We start from the raw sequence: 16,705 nt of genomic DNA on the forward strand, positions 1-16,705 counted from the left end.
TTTTATTTTGTGACATATATCTGATTCGTTTTTCGCTTCTTACGTCTTATCGCAACCACCTTAGTAGAAGTCGCAAAATTTTCAGAAGTTGCCAAACTTTGGCAACCATGCGCATAAGAATTCTTTAGGTAACCATATCCATTGTAAATTACAAATTGAAAACTCACCGAGTCACCTTTATTACTTTAAAAAATCGCTAAACTGAGCCAAGGTGGTTGTGTTATTACTAATAACCCGTTTTTATTAACTGCTTTTGAATCACAACAAATTCGAATTTTTTTTCTTTATGGTACACATTTAAAATAACTAAACTGGGTTTATATACCCAGTTCTAATACACGGTACACATCGGATTTGGCGACATTATGATGAGCAGTAATCGAGTCATTTTAGTGTTGGCTACAGTTCTTAAAACTGCTTCAAGGCCGTACTATATACAGTAGAGTCCCGAAAGCTCGGCCTAATGTGAACGAAAGGGCGGCCGAGTTTGTGAAAATGCCGGTTATCAGAAAAGGTTTTAAAATGTGTAAGTACGACTGTTTCCTCAGAAAATACAGTATGAATTCAATATTGTAACTCAAACTACCAAAATACCCTTAAGAAAAGGAAAAGTACGTTCTTCATGAAGACATAGAGCCTTTACTAATTAAATTAATAAATACATATTGTGCAGTCATTTACCTGATAAGACAGACTTTAGAAAAATGCTCTATGAAGGCATAAAGTTGTCTATAATGAAAACTAACTAGCCGACTTTGTAAAAACTGGCTACCATTTTTAAAGAAATGCGTAATATCCTGTTGTTTTTCGCACTGAACTCTGCGTTTTGCTGCTTCATCACGAAGATGACGAAGAAACAGTAAGTTGACGCACCTTGTTGTTCAAGATACTGTAGGGAGGTTTCGACAGATTTTAGTCCCTCAGTATATGATATTTTAGGGGCTTGTACGACGGATTTCTCAAAATCAACATAATTTTCCGGCATTTCTTCATTAACTCTGATAGCGGCAATAATTTCTGCATCGGACATAATGTCTTGCTCGGTATCATTCTGGAACCACTGTTCGACGAACTCATTTTCCTCGTAATTAAGGAGTCTTCGCCAGGAACGAACTAGTGTTAATGATTCTAACTCGTTCCAGGCGTCCGCCAGCCATCCAACTACATCTAATAGGTTATTTTTTTTTATAAGTTCTAGGTAAGACTTTAACCATCATCGTTTGCAGAAAGAAGAGAGGATAATAGCTTGCGCCTATATATTCTCTTGAGACTAACCAAAACTTCTTTGTTCATTGGCTTGCATAAGGCTGTGACACTAGAGGGTAAAAACATTGCTCGTATGTCTCCATTTTTTAACTCTTCAACATCTGGGTGCGAAGACGCGTTGTCCAAAATCAAAAGAGCTTTCCTTGGCAAGTTTTACATTTTATAAACTGCTCAAATGGATGCTCAGATGGAACAAATACTTAATTTTGAATTTTTTTTAACTGCACAGTTCATCCAAGCATTTGACTGGTTTAGATACCAAACGGGAAGTTTATCCATTTTAATGTGCTTAAACGCATGTAGTTTTTTTTTTTTTTTTTTTTTTTTTATTTTACTACGACACCAAGTTTTAATTTGTGGTCACTTGTTGCATTACTTCATCTTAGGATAGTTACCATATCTTAGCTCCTTTTAAAACCAGGGGCTGACTGTTCTTCCTTCAAAGCGAGACTTTTCGTTGGCAACAGTTTATAATTTAACACTGTTTCATCACAATTGTACAATTGCTCTGCGGTCAAACCGTTGATAAATTTCTGAAAATTTTCCTTAAACTGAGAATTTTACCCTCCATGTCCTCAGATAGTTTTTTCCCACAAAAACTAAGTTTTTTCCCACAAAAACTAAGTTGTCACATTCCATATTGTTCCTTCCAGCGATAAAGCCAGCCAGTGCTTGCGACAAATTTAGGATCGCTGTCTTTTTTTTTTAATTCTTCATAAAATTTCAAGGCCTTCTCTTGCAAAATTAGACCATTAATTGAAGCGCCCTTCTCTCTTGTTTGGAGAAACCAAATGTAAAGCGCTTCATTTACTTCTTAAACTCCCTTTCCTTCATACTTTTCCTTTCTTTTAATGTTCATGTATACATTTTCTTAACACACCACGATTCAATTTCCGTCCGCTTCTTCTTCCAGTCTCCAATCGTACTTTTCCCGATACCGTACACAAGTTTACATGTTTCCTTTTAACGGAAGATGCCATCGCAGAGTACTGTTCAGCACCCACAAATTTTGAAATAGCTCTAAACTATACAGTACAGTCATTCACATCGAATTATGCAATTCAGCTAAGAAATCGACTAAGGCTGCAGTTAGATTGAACAGCTAAACGTGCGTCGGCGCCAGTCACATGATGGAGGAGTGGGAGTGTGACGCGAGACAAAAGAACGCAAAAAGAAGGGGACACATGTACACGGGGTTTTTTCCACCTGCCAGGATGTGACCAACTTATCCGGACTGCCGGGTGATCGAGTACCGAGTTTTCGGGACTCTACTGTACTAGACTTTTTATCCCAAACTGAAATATGTATTAAAGGATTTCGCAGCAACAATCATTTTAAGATCAAGCATTCACTAGCGTTAAAACCAGCACCATCAAACCGCAATCATCCATCTACATTGATTACTACCACAATTAAGCTTTGCCTATTTGCTTACAGCAATTTGAGTAAAACACAGTTGTGAGCCTGAACTCCACACATGGCTTTACATGAACTAAAAAATTTGATGTTTACACCACGTGACTTCTTGTACGGAACATTAAATTATACGCATTTTTCCTTGAATTCCATTTAAACTTATATTATGAATTGAATTAAATCTACTTCATCGATAACGCATAAAGCACAATAGTAAAAATTTATTCTTTAAAATTCACTATATTTATTTACCTTAGCGTCACTGTGGCTCTAGGTTCACTTAACAGCGTTACATCGCGTTCATTTTATAACTCAGAATGCACAAAAATTATATCATCTGAAGAATTACCTAATCATTGCCACAAGTTCTATTCAAATACTATAATAAATCTAAAACGATGTATAAAAGAAATTAAACAATTGAAGAAGAAACAGCTTTTCACAGACGATTCTGCGCCGCTTACCTAATGCGCATGCGCTACTCGTCAATATTTTCCTCTGTCCAAGGTTCTTCTGTTCCTAGGTGCAAATAGTGACTAGCGTCACTATTTTGCAGCTAATACGAAACACTTATTTTCCCGAATTTCATTAAAGATATATTTTTCATTTAATTAATTCAGTTCTTCCTTCGCGGCAAGGCAAAAAATATCAAACTCAAAATATCTTCATTAAAAATTGAAAGATATAGAAAAACATAAAACACCAAATAGAATTAAAACAATTAGAAAAAGAAATTTTACAATTAAAATTAAGAGTTCCTTGCAAAAACAACAATTCGGCCAGCAGGCAAGAAGGACAACTTTTCGGAGCACAAAACTAAACGTTTCCTTTTGGTCCCACTTCGCAAAAAGACACTGAAGGTGCAGAAAAACTTTCACTATTCTGCTAAGTTTCAAATGTAAACAAATATGGCTGATATGGTAAGAAACATTAGGCTTCGCCGTACTTAAGCAATTATCAACTTAAATTGTTGATAAGTCTATGAGTATTGCCTGCAGATTAACTAAAGGTATAAAAACCTTAACCGGAAGTTAAGAACAACATAATTCAGCCATTTTTAAAGCAAAAAAAAAATTATCCGAAATGATTAGGGAGAACACATTTCAAATTAATCTTAAGGGTCATTTTTGGAAGTTAAGAATAGATACAAATAAGTATGATACTGTGAAGCAAAGCCATACATTGTAATATATTTACATAAGTATATTATTTAAAATAATGATGATCTTAGATATGCTTCTATTCAATTCTTACATCACTCCACCACTTTACGAGCAATAAATACTAAAATCACCTCTTAGACAACAAAGACTTTAGTTTTTTTTAGTTTTATAAGAGTCTCAGATCAATAGTTTTATGTATTATCTTTAAACAATTTAAATTTGACTAACATTTAGTTTTAAAAAAATAGTAATGATTGGCATTTTGGGTTCCAGTGACTTAATGTTGCATTTTTTCCTTCGGTTAGCTTAAGAAATTCCGGTTAAGTAAATTTCGCTTTCATGGGTTTTACTGCATATTTTTCTACGATGAATATCGACAATAAAAGGCTAGATGCTAATATGTTGTTAATATACACTCTTTTGCAAAGACATCTAAGCACCATGAAGGAAGTGGTTGTTTTTGATGAAATTGAATATGTGTATAGCTCATGCACAGATAATTATATTATTAAAAAATCAAGTTCATAGTACCTGTTCACGGCTCGCAATCACCCATTGAGTGTTCAAATCAGTAGGTGGTCGAACCATTCGGGCGGCAATGCATGCTTAAATTCGTCAAGGCAAGGCGTGATAGAGGTCCCTAATGTGATCCTGCGACACATTCTGCCAGGCATTCATCAGTTGTCTCTCCAGATCTGCGATATTTTGTGGTGTCCGAATCTGGCGGCCTATCATGTCACAAACATGCTCGATTGGTGAAAGGTCTGGTGACCTTACTGGCCAAGGAAGAATATCAATCGCACTGAGACTGTCCATAGATATGCGAGCGGTGTGTGTCCTGGCATTACCTTGTTGGAAAATGGCCTCAGGATGACGTGCCATGAAGGATAATGCAACCGGCCGCAGGAGGGTATCAACATATCGTTGAGCTGTTAAAGATGTACGGAGGATGGCTAAAGTTGACCTACTGTCATAAGAAATAGCGCCCCACACCATCCCACCAGGGATTATAGCTGTATGCCTTTGTAAAGCAAAGGCTGATTGGGACCGCTGGCCCCGTCCTTTCCAGACACGAACACGGTGATTATCTGCTTCAAGAGTGAAGCCGGATTCATCGCTGAACACTATACGATGCCAGTCTGATGGCAACCATGATGATCTCCAGACGACTTAAAGGTCAAAGCCAAACGTCTTAAAGGAATCTGTGAGCGTAACTCCGCCTCAGACAAGAGCTGTGACATGCTGGACGGTACCACAGATGGTAAAGACGTGGCTGTAGTGCATTGAATAGTCGACAATGATACTGTTGGGGAGGTTCGGGCCTGGCGAACAATCATCCTATCTTGCCTCGCATTTGGGCTCCTTGGCCTACCAGAGCCCTCATTTCGTCGGCAATTTCCCTGTAGCAACCATTGCTGCAAACATCTTTGCACAGCAGTGACTATACGCTGCAGGTGGCGGCCTATTGCTCGGTATGACCACCCAGTTTCACGCAACCCTATAATGCGACCACGTTCGAAGTCGTTTAGTTGTCTGTAAGGGCTTCGATATCGTCGTAATGGTATCTTTAGTTGCTTCTTTATGGAATTACAATGGCAACAACAAAAAAAAGATAAATTTTCCGCCTCTGTTATTGGCTTTATACTTTTCGAATTGCGCGCTATGGTCGCAATTTCTGTTCATTTGCCTTGAAACTTTGATGATTTGCATGTTCGATCAAGATGTTTTTGCATACCAAATTTCGTCACGATCGCAAAATTCCTTCTTGGTGCTTCGATTTTTTTTTTTTTTTTTTTTTTTTTTTTTTTTTGCAAAAGTGTGTAATTAACAATATAGTACTCGATATCCGGCCGAAAATATCTGAGAGTTTGCAAGACACGAGAACTTAAAATTGAGGTTAGTGTTATGTCATCTACATGGGTGCAGGAAAACGTTGATTACTGAAAATTATGACCTCTGTACTTAGATAATGGTTTGAAGAATCAAACGTTTGGTAACCGATATACCTAATAATTTGGAATTTTGCAGATGAATTCCGGTTGTGACGTCGATTATAGCTTTTCCAACCTTTGGCTTCCTGAAGATGGCAACAAAATTGCTCCATTTCAGGTTTTTCTTTTCTTCTACATATATTTGAGAACATCAAACGTCGTGTAATTTCAGCCTTTCTGTTCCATCATAGAAAAATTCTTTACCTTTCTAACATACAGTTACGAAACAAATTCATAGCACATCATAAATTAAAATGAAAATTTATGCATACTAAACTGATTTCACTGATTCCAAATTAAAACAGATGAAAAACACTTATTTCAGCGAAATCGCAGGTAGAAAGCAGGCAAATGGCTCGCTTTCAACGCTGATATAAATGTTCTTCCTGCTATTTATTTGTTTTTGTTTTTTCTGAAGATGATTGGAAAAAAACGTAAATTTCTGTGTATACTGCTTCACATTCTCCTACGATACACATTATAAAAATGAAAAGAATAATGAATTTGTTTTATTAAAGACTATTAAAGTAGCATTATGAACGATTATTTGCATAAGTCTTTGAAGCAATGTATTTTAAAATTTGATTTAATGCTAGCTCAAATATACAAAGTGCTCAGTTTTTGTTTTTTTTTTTTTTTTTTTTTTTTTTTTTTTTTTTTTCATTTAAGGTGTAGAATTCTCAAAATATTGTAAGCGAAATTAGTCTTTAGAAAGCGATATAGCCATGCCACAAATAACGTCAACACTCAATTGTAACTAAGTAAGAATATTTTCTTGCTTTTTGTGCCTGCTTTTAATGCTATATTTAAGAATATGACATTAATACTATGTGATATAACATTATAATATTATTAATGTTGTATTTAAACATTGTTCGAACATGAAGGAGCAGAAATCATTGTGATATCATTTCATTCATATTTCACGAACACGTAATCTCGGATGTCATTTTCTGATTTAACGTTGGCTCGAGTATCCCTTTTTCTGTTATAAAACAGCCATTAAAGTAAATCCTGAACTCCACAGTTTAAAATATATCACAGTTCAGAATATATTTTGCTTCCGGCCGAAGGAAGGAGTGCGAAGTTTGTAGCATCAAAAAAAAGAAAGAAATTCAAAACGGATGCGAATTAATAGACAAATTTAGAAAAAACATGAATCGATCGATTCCAAAAATAAATCGAGTCAATAAAAACTAAAAAAAAATAATAATCGAACACTGGAAAAAACAAAACCATACGCAAAGTTTTTAATTCAAAATTAGAAAACAAAACTACATTCGAATTTTGAAAAAATATGTAGGCCGAGTTAAAAAAATAAACGCATAATTCATAAACAAGCAAAAAAGCTTTAGAAACTTCATAATTTTTTAAAACAATTTTAGTAGGCCCACTCTAAAAACGTGTAAAACAGAAGTAATCTAACAAATAAAAAAATTTAAAAATTAAAATTTGATCTAATTAGTATAAAATTACAGGCCGAAGTAAGTGCACTGCAAAAATTGCAGTATCAAAATAAAAATATGATGTGAATACCACATGATCTTTTTCGCATGGAATATTAAATTATACCCATTTTTTGCTGCATTTCATTTAATCTTAATTCCTCGAATTACATTGCGCCAAATCAACTTGAGCCACATGCATATCCTCTCAGGATGTTGAACAGAAACCCCTAACCTCTTATCTGAAGAATTAACAAATACGGTCCTCTAAAGGTATGCCTTCAAAAACGTAGGGTTCCCATTGCAATGCCAATTGAAAATGGAATGGAAGTACATTCCTATTTCTGTCTTTTAAAGAGAAATTGTGCTGTGTATGATCTTGATACAATCCCTCTCTTGAGAAAGCTTGACCAATTAAGCCATAAATCTTCTTTATTCCATTTTGACACATTCTGGGAGTTGGAGAACACGAAAGCGTCGAACTCACTCGATGGTAACGATCCAAGCCACAGTTAACCCCGACGAGTTGGTTTCGTTGTTGACGCCTTATGACACTTTTCAAACCAACGAATCTGTGCCGCGAGAAGCGGTGAAATGGTTAAAGTTTTGATATAAAAGGCATAAATGTATAACTTGTCTTAATTCAAATTCGTCGAGATATTGTACACATCCAGCACGGTCATCCGAATAATATACGATTGATCATATATTTTTGCTCTTTGGAAAATTACATAAAAGATGTAACTATTTTTTCCAGCTTTTATTTAACATAATCAACATATTATCAGATTTACATTTTAAAAGCATTATCGTGCTTCAACCTTCTATGTTTTTGGCACTTTTGCAACTGAGCATTAAGATTTTGGAAACCACTCCGAATATGTGGCTGTAAACTGCTGTTATCTCTTTAAAATATTTTATTTCAGTTGGGTTATTGCTGTTAGTTTATTTTTACGTACACGACGTTTAAGTTACACCTATAAAAAGTACCTGGAAAAAGATCAAGAATTATTAATTATAATTCCATTTAAATATGCTAATTAGTAAATTCATTTCAATAGAATTCTAATTACTTTTTCGAAACGAGATAATATATAAATAATCTACTAGAAAATAAATTATTTTTTTATTAATTTGCAGCTTTAGCGCAAGTATTAGGCAATTTAATACAAATAATTACCTTGTTTAGATATATATGTAAGATGTAACAAAATGCGATAGCTTTTTTAAGAATAACTCGCGACTTCAAAATTAATTATTCTAGATTTGGTGCTTAATTCATCTGTTCTCCCAAATTCGAGATTCTTTCATTTTATATAATATATATAAGATATAACAAAATACAATAGCTGCTTTAAGATAATGGGCGACGTCAAAATTAACTATTATAGATTCTCCTCTAAATTCTTCTGTTCTCCCAAATCGAGTTTCTTCCATGTAATATAACAACCTAAAATTAACCAATCTCAGATTACCTCTACTTATACATACTCTTGGCACAATAGACTACATCATTCCTTTCCTCAGCTTCTACCTTTCTAACATCTTCCTGGTGCTTCGCTTCTCAGTCTGATGCTTACGTCTTACTTTTAAAATCAGTAAACATATGATTTACTGTACTTTATTATAATTGGATAAATATCTACTAAGATGATTTTATATGCTTGAAAATAAAAATTGGTGATTTCTGCGAATCCAATTTCGTCATCTTCGTCTTGTCATGCCACTCTTCCATCACGAATACGCATTAAAATATCATATATATATATATGATATTTTAATGCGTATATATATATGTAAATGAAATATATACAAATATATATATATATATATATATATTATTTCAATTGCATCTTAATATTCTGATACTTAGCATGATAAATACTGCGAATTATGACGTATATCTTCACATCATACATTCATCATTCATTATATTTGCGAAAATCATTTTTTCTGAATCACCCAGAAACTGAGAGACTATGGCAATGATACCATGTCCACATTTTTTATGTGTTAGAAACTTTTCTTTTATAGAAGTTTATATTTTTAAGCGAAGTCAGAAATCAGCTAAGGTAATGTGGCAAATCAAAGTTTCAAAGAGATTAATCTCCGTAACTCCATTTAAAATATGAGTATTACGAACGAGGGAGCCATCTACTAAATAAGTATCGTCATTGGTATCAACTACCTCGACAAATATTCAGTATTTTCGAAGTGAAAAAGAATAATCAGTTATGCATATTATTTAATTTAAAGAAATTTTAAAATCCACCATAAACACAGAAGGATATTTTTAAATAATGTATCAAAAGTAATGAAAATCTTCATTCGTGCCACATTATTAAAATTTAATTGCTTTCGGTTATTTTCTATTTATAATCTATGCAGATATCGTAAATCTGTCACGCAATAAAAAATAAAGTACTTCATTGCTTCATTTAATCTTTCGTATTGGCTTTACCCAACTTGAACTGAAAAAAACTCTAGTAAAACCATTGAAAAGTTCCGTTTAAGAGCACAGAAGAGTAGCTTGCAAACTTAAAATTTTATAAATATAAAAATTCTTAATTTCTTTTAGCTCTGAAAACTCTTTTTAGAGTTCATTAATCCCAAATAAAGGTAAAAGTTTATACATTATTTGGTTTTTAAATCTGTGTTACAGCAGCGGAATTTTTCATGTTGCCTTTAAAATCTTCCGACTCAGAAATCAATCTTCCAATTGATATCAGGCTTATAATATACCTATTATTTGACTCCAGAAACACATTTTATTTGATTTTTTTTCTAAAACAGATATCAGCCGTCGATCAAAGTTATGCGACATACGCTTCCCTATTGATTCCCACAGCTACTGCGCAAACGCGGCGTCCATGGCAACGTTTCAAACACACAACATTTCTCTAACAGAGCAACGACAGGTTAAGAAAGAAATAATAAAATAATAAAAATGGTAATTGAAGTGTGGAGAATTCAGTATTGGTCATTCCTAGCTGTAAAACCTGTGGAGTTTTTTTAGATTTAAACGTGCTATCAACAGGGCTGTTCCAGGCAGAGGGCGCTGTAGGTTTAGAAACTTTTGAAGAAATTTGAGAGAAACCAATTTCCAGTCTTCAGCAACATGAAATTATGTATGTTTTCGTGTGCTTGGATTTGCAATTTTCATGTTTCAGACCATCTTTATGTTACATGTTGAGGACATAATGATTGAAGCAATGGAAACGACCTCTGATTGGGCAAAACTGCATCCGGGATAAGAGTAAGTACAGAGTTATGGTGAGTACGAAAAGTTTTCAAACTTTTACCCTTGTTTGACTTTAAATAAAATAAGTGACTTTGTTGTTTTAAAAGGGTTTTAATTATGCCTAATGATACAGACGTGCAATGAAACTGGATCGATAATAAGTACGATAATAAGTGATGTCAATCAAAAATTTTTTAAAAGCATTGGTATTGCAAATTAGCCAGTTTTTAGACTCTCATTTGCTCTGAGATTAAAATAAAAAGACTGACATTTTACTAGTATCCACATCAAAAACTGTAATTTGAAAAATTAAATTGGTTGCCTCAAGTATATTACCATAATTTTGCCTTACATTAAAGTGAGTTTGTTAACTTTATTCTAAAAGTAAATTAATACTTACAGTGGAGTAACTAATAAAATACAAGTAAATAATGAAATATTAGCAAGTGCTAGTTCATAAAAGTCAATTTATATTTATTAAAGTGAAATAAATAATAAAGATAAAAAATATAGCTTTCCTATAAGTTTCGCGTCGTTAACATGAGGCCTATGTGAAACGTTTTAGCCCTTTGGTGTCAAGTGATTTCAACCACGCCGTAGTCGTTCTTTGTGAAGAGTATTTCACTGTTTCAGTTTGCTTCTACGAATTTGAAGTCAAGCATATGCCTTCATAAAGCGTTGATTTCTGAGATATAAATTGATACGTACAATGTATATGCGAACAGTTACAGCAAAATTAAATATTTCAATTCAGAAATCTAAGCAAAATTTTACAAAAAATAGAAAATTTTTAATTAAATATAATTAAAAATGAATTTTCAGATACATATGTTAGTATAAATGCTATGACATTGATACTCATTGTTATCCATAAGTTCTACTTAATTGTCTGTTTCTGCTTTTTTATTTTTTTCAAATAAGTTTTTTAAGATAGATTGTAATATAACAGGAAAACCTTTAACATGTGATAAATCTATTGTTCTTCCATTTAGTATTCTGTACTAATCATTTAAGAAAAACATTTTAAAGCGTTGAAATAAACTCCAGTGCTTTTGCTAGAATATCGTCTACAAATATTTTTCAAGAACAAAATGTATTTACCTACTTCTTCTAACTATTGTTTAGAGTTTTAAGACCTATGAAAACAAAATTTCATTGTCTAATTCAAAGTGTTCTCAACCTTTGTTGCCTCATTTATCATGTCAAAACATCTGTTCTTCTTTCCTCCCCCCCAACACGTTTGTTGTTGTTGTCGTCGTATCCATATTACATGGAACAATGTTTGCCAGAGCCTACTCCGAAGAGATGTTGGACTTCTATTTTCCACCCTCAATTTTGAGGGAGAGCACCCTGTGGGAGGGATCCGGGGTCTTCCATCCCCCTTCACTCCCACCAGTCCACACGAGAGGACTTTCGGCTGGCCGTATATTTGGAATACCGCTATGCCGCACCGACACTATACATTTGCAAACACCCATGTCTTCTCCGAGATTCGAACCCGGGTTCTTCGGTACTGTAACAGGCTCCCGTAACTACTATACCGTCTGAACGACTCCCCACATGTTTTTATTTAAGAAGCGAATTTTAAGTAAATAGCATTACATTTTATTAAGTATTATATTTTAATATAATATTATGTAGTATTATATTTTAATATAATACTACATAATAGTATATTTTAATATAATACTACTTAATGGAGTATTACATTTCAATGCAATGTTAAGAGGCACATTAGTTTAATATTTTTACAATTAACAAATGTTTATTATTTCATAAATCAGTCTTACTAAATATGAAAAAAAAACATACTTTTTGGTTTTACTCCGCTTATGCAAGACGTACTTAAGTATTTAATGTTTCTCAGTCCTGCTGGATCATGCATTTCAAGTCCATCGCATTTTATTGTTAATGGTATGAAGCAGATATATATGAGATGAAAACGCCAGTACATGAGGAATCAACAAAACCTTTAATATAGAATAAAGTAGGATGAAATGAATGACATATACACATTAACATTTCAGTAAGTATTTGAAATTCTAGATAGCAATAGTGATACTAGTGCAACAGGATTTTATCATAGATCGGCTTACAAATTTAAGAACTGAAAAGATTTGTGCTACCAAGTTATAGTATATTAACTACCCTGAAATTCTGCGATTTCAGTTGGTAGCATCAACTATCCTCTAGTTGTGGACGCTTTGCTGATAAGACATTTAACTATCACATATATTTAGCCAACAGTATGTATAGCTGATAATACATACATTTAGACAAATGAAACAATGTTTTAATAAAATTTATCCAAAACGGTATCTTTAATAATACCAGTTTGAGGTCAACGAAACCCCTTCTGAAGTCTTCAATTTTCCCTTGGATGAAAACCACTGTTTAACGACGGTGTCCGCCGATAACATCGCGGACGAAAACGTCGCGGAGAAAATAAACGCAAGGCGAAAACGTCGTTCTACAAAACATCGTGGGAGAAAACATCGCAAAGAGAAAACATCGCAGTTCTAAAACATCGCAGTTCTAAAACATCGTGCTACAAAACATCGTCGTCGAAAATAAAGCGGTTCAAAAACTTCGCAGTTTAAAAACATCGTCATCGAAAAATCGTGGTAAAAAATAAAGTATCTACAAATCATCGCATGACGATAACTTCGCAGACCATGCTTTTTTCAGGTTTTAATTATTGTAAATGGATATTCCCATAATGATTTGTGAGCGCAGTATGTAAGGAAGGATAATTTTTATTTTCACATATTTTATTAACTAATAAATGTTTGCTGAAAACGTATGAAGGAAACTTAAGCATAAAAAATTAAATGCAAATTATAGATTATACTTTTCATGAAAAAATTACCAGTAAAAACTTTATAAAAATGATTTATTAATGGCCTTTGTTAGTTAACTATGTCGGTTTAAAATTCTATTAAGTGCTATAAGTTGCATTAATTTTCTATACTTAAGTTTCATTCTTATTTTCTCAGCAAAAATTTATTAGTTAATAAAAAGTATGTAAAGTAAAAATTATCCTTCTTTCCATCTTGCGATCACAAATCAATATGGGAATATCCATTTACAGTTATTAAAGCCTGAAAGAAGCATGTCTGCGATATTATCGTCATACGATGATTTGTAGATACTTTATTTTTTACCACGATATTTTCAACAACGATGTTTTTAAACTGCGAAGTTTTTGATCCGCTTTATTTTCGACGACGATGTTTTGTACCACGATGTTTTAGAACTGCGATGTTTTCTCCCACGATGTTTTGTAGCACGACGTTTTTGCCTTGCGTTGTTTTCTCCGCGACGTTTTCGTCCGCGATGTTTTTGCCGCGATTTGATTTTCGGCTGTTACCCTTAACGACTCATTTCATTTTCATCTATGGCTAATTAAAAAATAATTTTAAGGCTATTGTATATCCCAACTTAGTTATTACAACTAGCGTCTTATAATGTTAATAAGCTGCTTGATACTTCTGCCAAATAATATGCTAATAGTCCATAATTTCTAAGTAGCAGTTAAATTCGTGGAGACATTGAAATTTCAAAGATTTCAGGATTTATATTATTGTATTTCTTCTGTACACCGTTAACACTGTTTTCCTATCTTCTGCGATGTTACTATTTAAAGCTTAATCTACACTTATACTCCATTGCGAAAATTTAATAAGAATTCTTCTCATTATTTAAACTGATCAAAATTTGAACTGCAAGTACTTTGAAAGCTGTGTATTAACTATTTAGGTCATGTTTCTTTACTAGTTTTCATTATTGTTGTGTTGTGAAACATTAATATATAATTTCTAAAGTTTTAAAATAAAACAGTTCCTAGACAAATTTGCAAAATGTATCTAAACCATACTTGCGTAAGACTTATTTCCCATTTTAACGAATTTCATTTTCGTATGAATATAAAGAAAAAGATATATTCAAAATTGTTTTTGTAATAACCAAATTGTTCTCTTACTGATGTGCACAATACATTTTAGGAGTAAAAGTGTGAATCCCTGTAGCTACATTTCAATATGAATGCTACGTCGACCATCAAGATTGAAAACAAAATAATAATAAAAAAGAGATAAGCAAATTATTATTTGTATTACTTTCGATTCTTTTCTAAAATTTTTTGCATTTGTTTTAAAGCATCGAATCTTAGCTAACATACACTATAACTAGATCTACTTAAAGATCTATGTTGCGACTTCTCGCAAAGACTCTAAGATGAATACAAAAAGGGAAGAGTCTAAAAGACCCTTTTATTGAATACAATAGTTTACATACGGCACGGACTTACGTGTTTAAACAATCACCGACAATTTGTGGTGAGAAACTTAAAAGATAATGTAGCAAACTAAATTCAAAGGGAAATAGTTGTGCAAAACTATAGAATTCGATTTAACCTAGCAGGTTGACTCAAACAAATACATAGGCGAGAAAATAATTTCGGCGGCAAGAATGCGAAGCCGAAATTTGAAGTTCAACAGCTGGTAGAATTAACAACGTGCGCTCTTAGTAGTGAAAATGCTCTCTAACTTAACTTATCGCTACTTCAATTTACATACACTCTCTTCCATTCTAACTGATTTACGTACTGGCGAGGAAACGCGATTCATTCTAACTGATTTACGTACTGGCGAGGAAACGCGAAGGAAATAAGAGAAGATAGAAAAAGGCTAACAAACTAAAATAACTATTAGTAAAATTAATAGAACCGTACAGTTTCAGCATCAGTATGACGATATAGTAAATGTAATAGTTTTCTATTATGCATAACGCCCTTTTTCAGTAACATTTATTACCAATGGGAAAAATCTTGATAAATGCTCACTGCATTCACTACAGTATTTCACTGCAACGTTTTTATTATTTACTCATTAACTACATATTACACGCATGTTTACCTCTGATAATCCTTAGTTAACCGGCGTTCTAATGAATGCGTCTACTTTACGAATATAGTGGTTCATCATTTATTTTATTTCCTTAATTGGAATCAAATGTAGTACATTTCCAAATTCAAAATTTCCCAAAATAGGATTGAGAATTTTATGAAAAACGTCACAAAACTGGAGGTGTAAAGGTTTTATAAATGCAAAATCTAATTTTTCTTGTTATTCAAAGTCATTATACTTCGAAAAACATAAAAATTTCCAAATAAAAGTGTTGACTGTATGTATAAATGTATGGAAAGTAAAATAAATTTTAACTTATGATGTGTGAAACAATGAGGGTCCACTTTGAACAAAATTTTAAGGAAATAGCATATGTAAAACCATAAAAAAATGGAGCTAAATGTCTCTTAAATGAAGACACGATAACAGAGCGTATAATACTGTACGAAACTGAAGAATTCCCCTGGTCTAGTCTTGTGTTGTTACCATTAACACACTACAAATGGCATAATATTCATTTAACCTCAATAAGACTGGTTGGGGCACAATTAAACAATTAAAGATTCCCTCTTCCAAATTATTCTCATGTGCTTATAATATTATGAATTTCAATGTGAAACAGAAGAAAAAAAGGCATAGGCGTGTAACCATATTCTTCAAAGCTCCTCATTAATCATCCTAAAATGCTTTAGAAGCAGCATAGCCCTTGTCCCTTGATGTTAATGAGAATTTTCACAAGCTTCAAATCGATGAAACCAATTACAGTTTTTCTAAATGTACCATGACTTGCATTTTCATGATGCTTCGTTTTCGTGTCTTCAAAGCTGCTTAATGTTTTCCATTTTCCTTTGAAGCAACCTTAAGGTTATTATATGATGATGTTGCTGGTTCATAAGCCATTAGCAACAGAAATTCCTCCACTTCTGTGGTTACAATATATAACACTATTTTCGTTTTTAAGTATTAAACAAACATCCAGTAGAACGGTGTTCGTAAGCGCATGTACCGGAACACCAGAGTGCCTGAGCTACAAGGCGTAGAATATTTTAAAAAACTGCGAATGTTATTATAGAAAATTTCGAGCTTTTTTAAAATAATTTTTGAAATATGTTAACTTAATGTTAACGAGGATATGCTAATTGAAATAGCGATTGCTAGTCTAATATTTGAATGCCCAGATGCCGTCGAGCTGCTGAATGATGGATAAAGTAAAGCAAATACTGGTAATTCGAATTCGTTAAATAAATATATACACTATATATACATAAATAATAAT

General features: G+C 33.0%; 2 protein-coding genes across 3 annotated transcripts in view; one reads left to right on the forward strand and one right to left on the reverse strand.

The window, feature by feature from the left end:
• LOC146998900 (histone-lysine N-methyltransferase SETMAR-like) overlaps positions 1-16,705 on the reverse strand; it is a 113,816-nt gene that overhangs the window by 20,716 nt on the left and 76,395 nt on the right. The window contains exon 3 of the transcript XR_015039810.1: positions 12,335-12,492. The gene's annotated coding sequence lies outside the window, so the exon portion shown is untranslated. The remainder of the gene's footprint in view (positions 1-12,334; positions 12,493-16,705) is intronic.
• The window catches only part of LOC118201203 (kyphoscoliosis peptidase-like), a 113,311-nt gene continuing 106,807 nt past the window's right edge, over positions 10,202-16,705 (forward strand). The window contains exon 1 of one of the 2 annotated variants that reach the window (XM_085811892.1): positions 10,202-10,554. In XM_085811892.1, the coding sequence (XP_085668018.1) occupies positions 10,552-10,554 (3 nt within the window). In that variant the 5' untranslated portion in view covers positions 10,202-10,551. The remainder of the gene's footprint in view (positions 10,555-16,705) is intronic. The other variant, XM_085811893.1, reaches the window with a different exon arrangement.

This window comes from Stegodyphus dumicola, chromosome 2 (genome assembly GCF_044657685.1).
Source record: "Stegodyphus dumicola isolate Sdum_Otavi_A_Nest chromosome 2, ASM4465768v1".
Taxonomy (NCBI): domain Eukaryota; kingdom Metazoa; phylum Arthropoda; class Arachnida; order Araneae; family Eresidae; genus Stegodyphus; species Stegodyphus dumicola.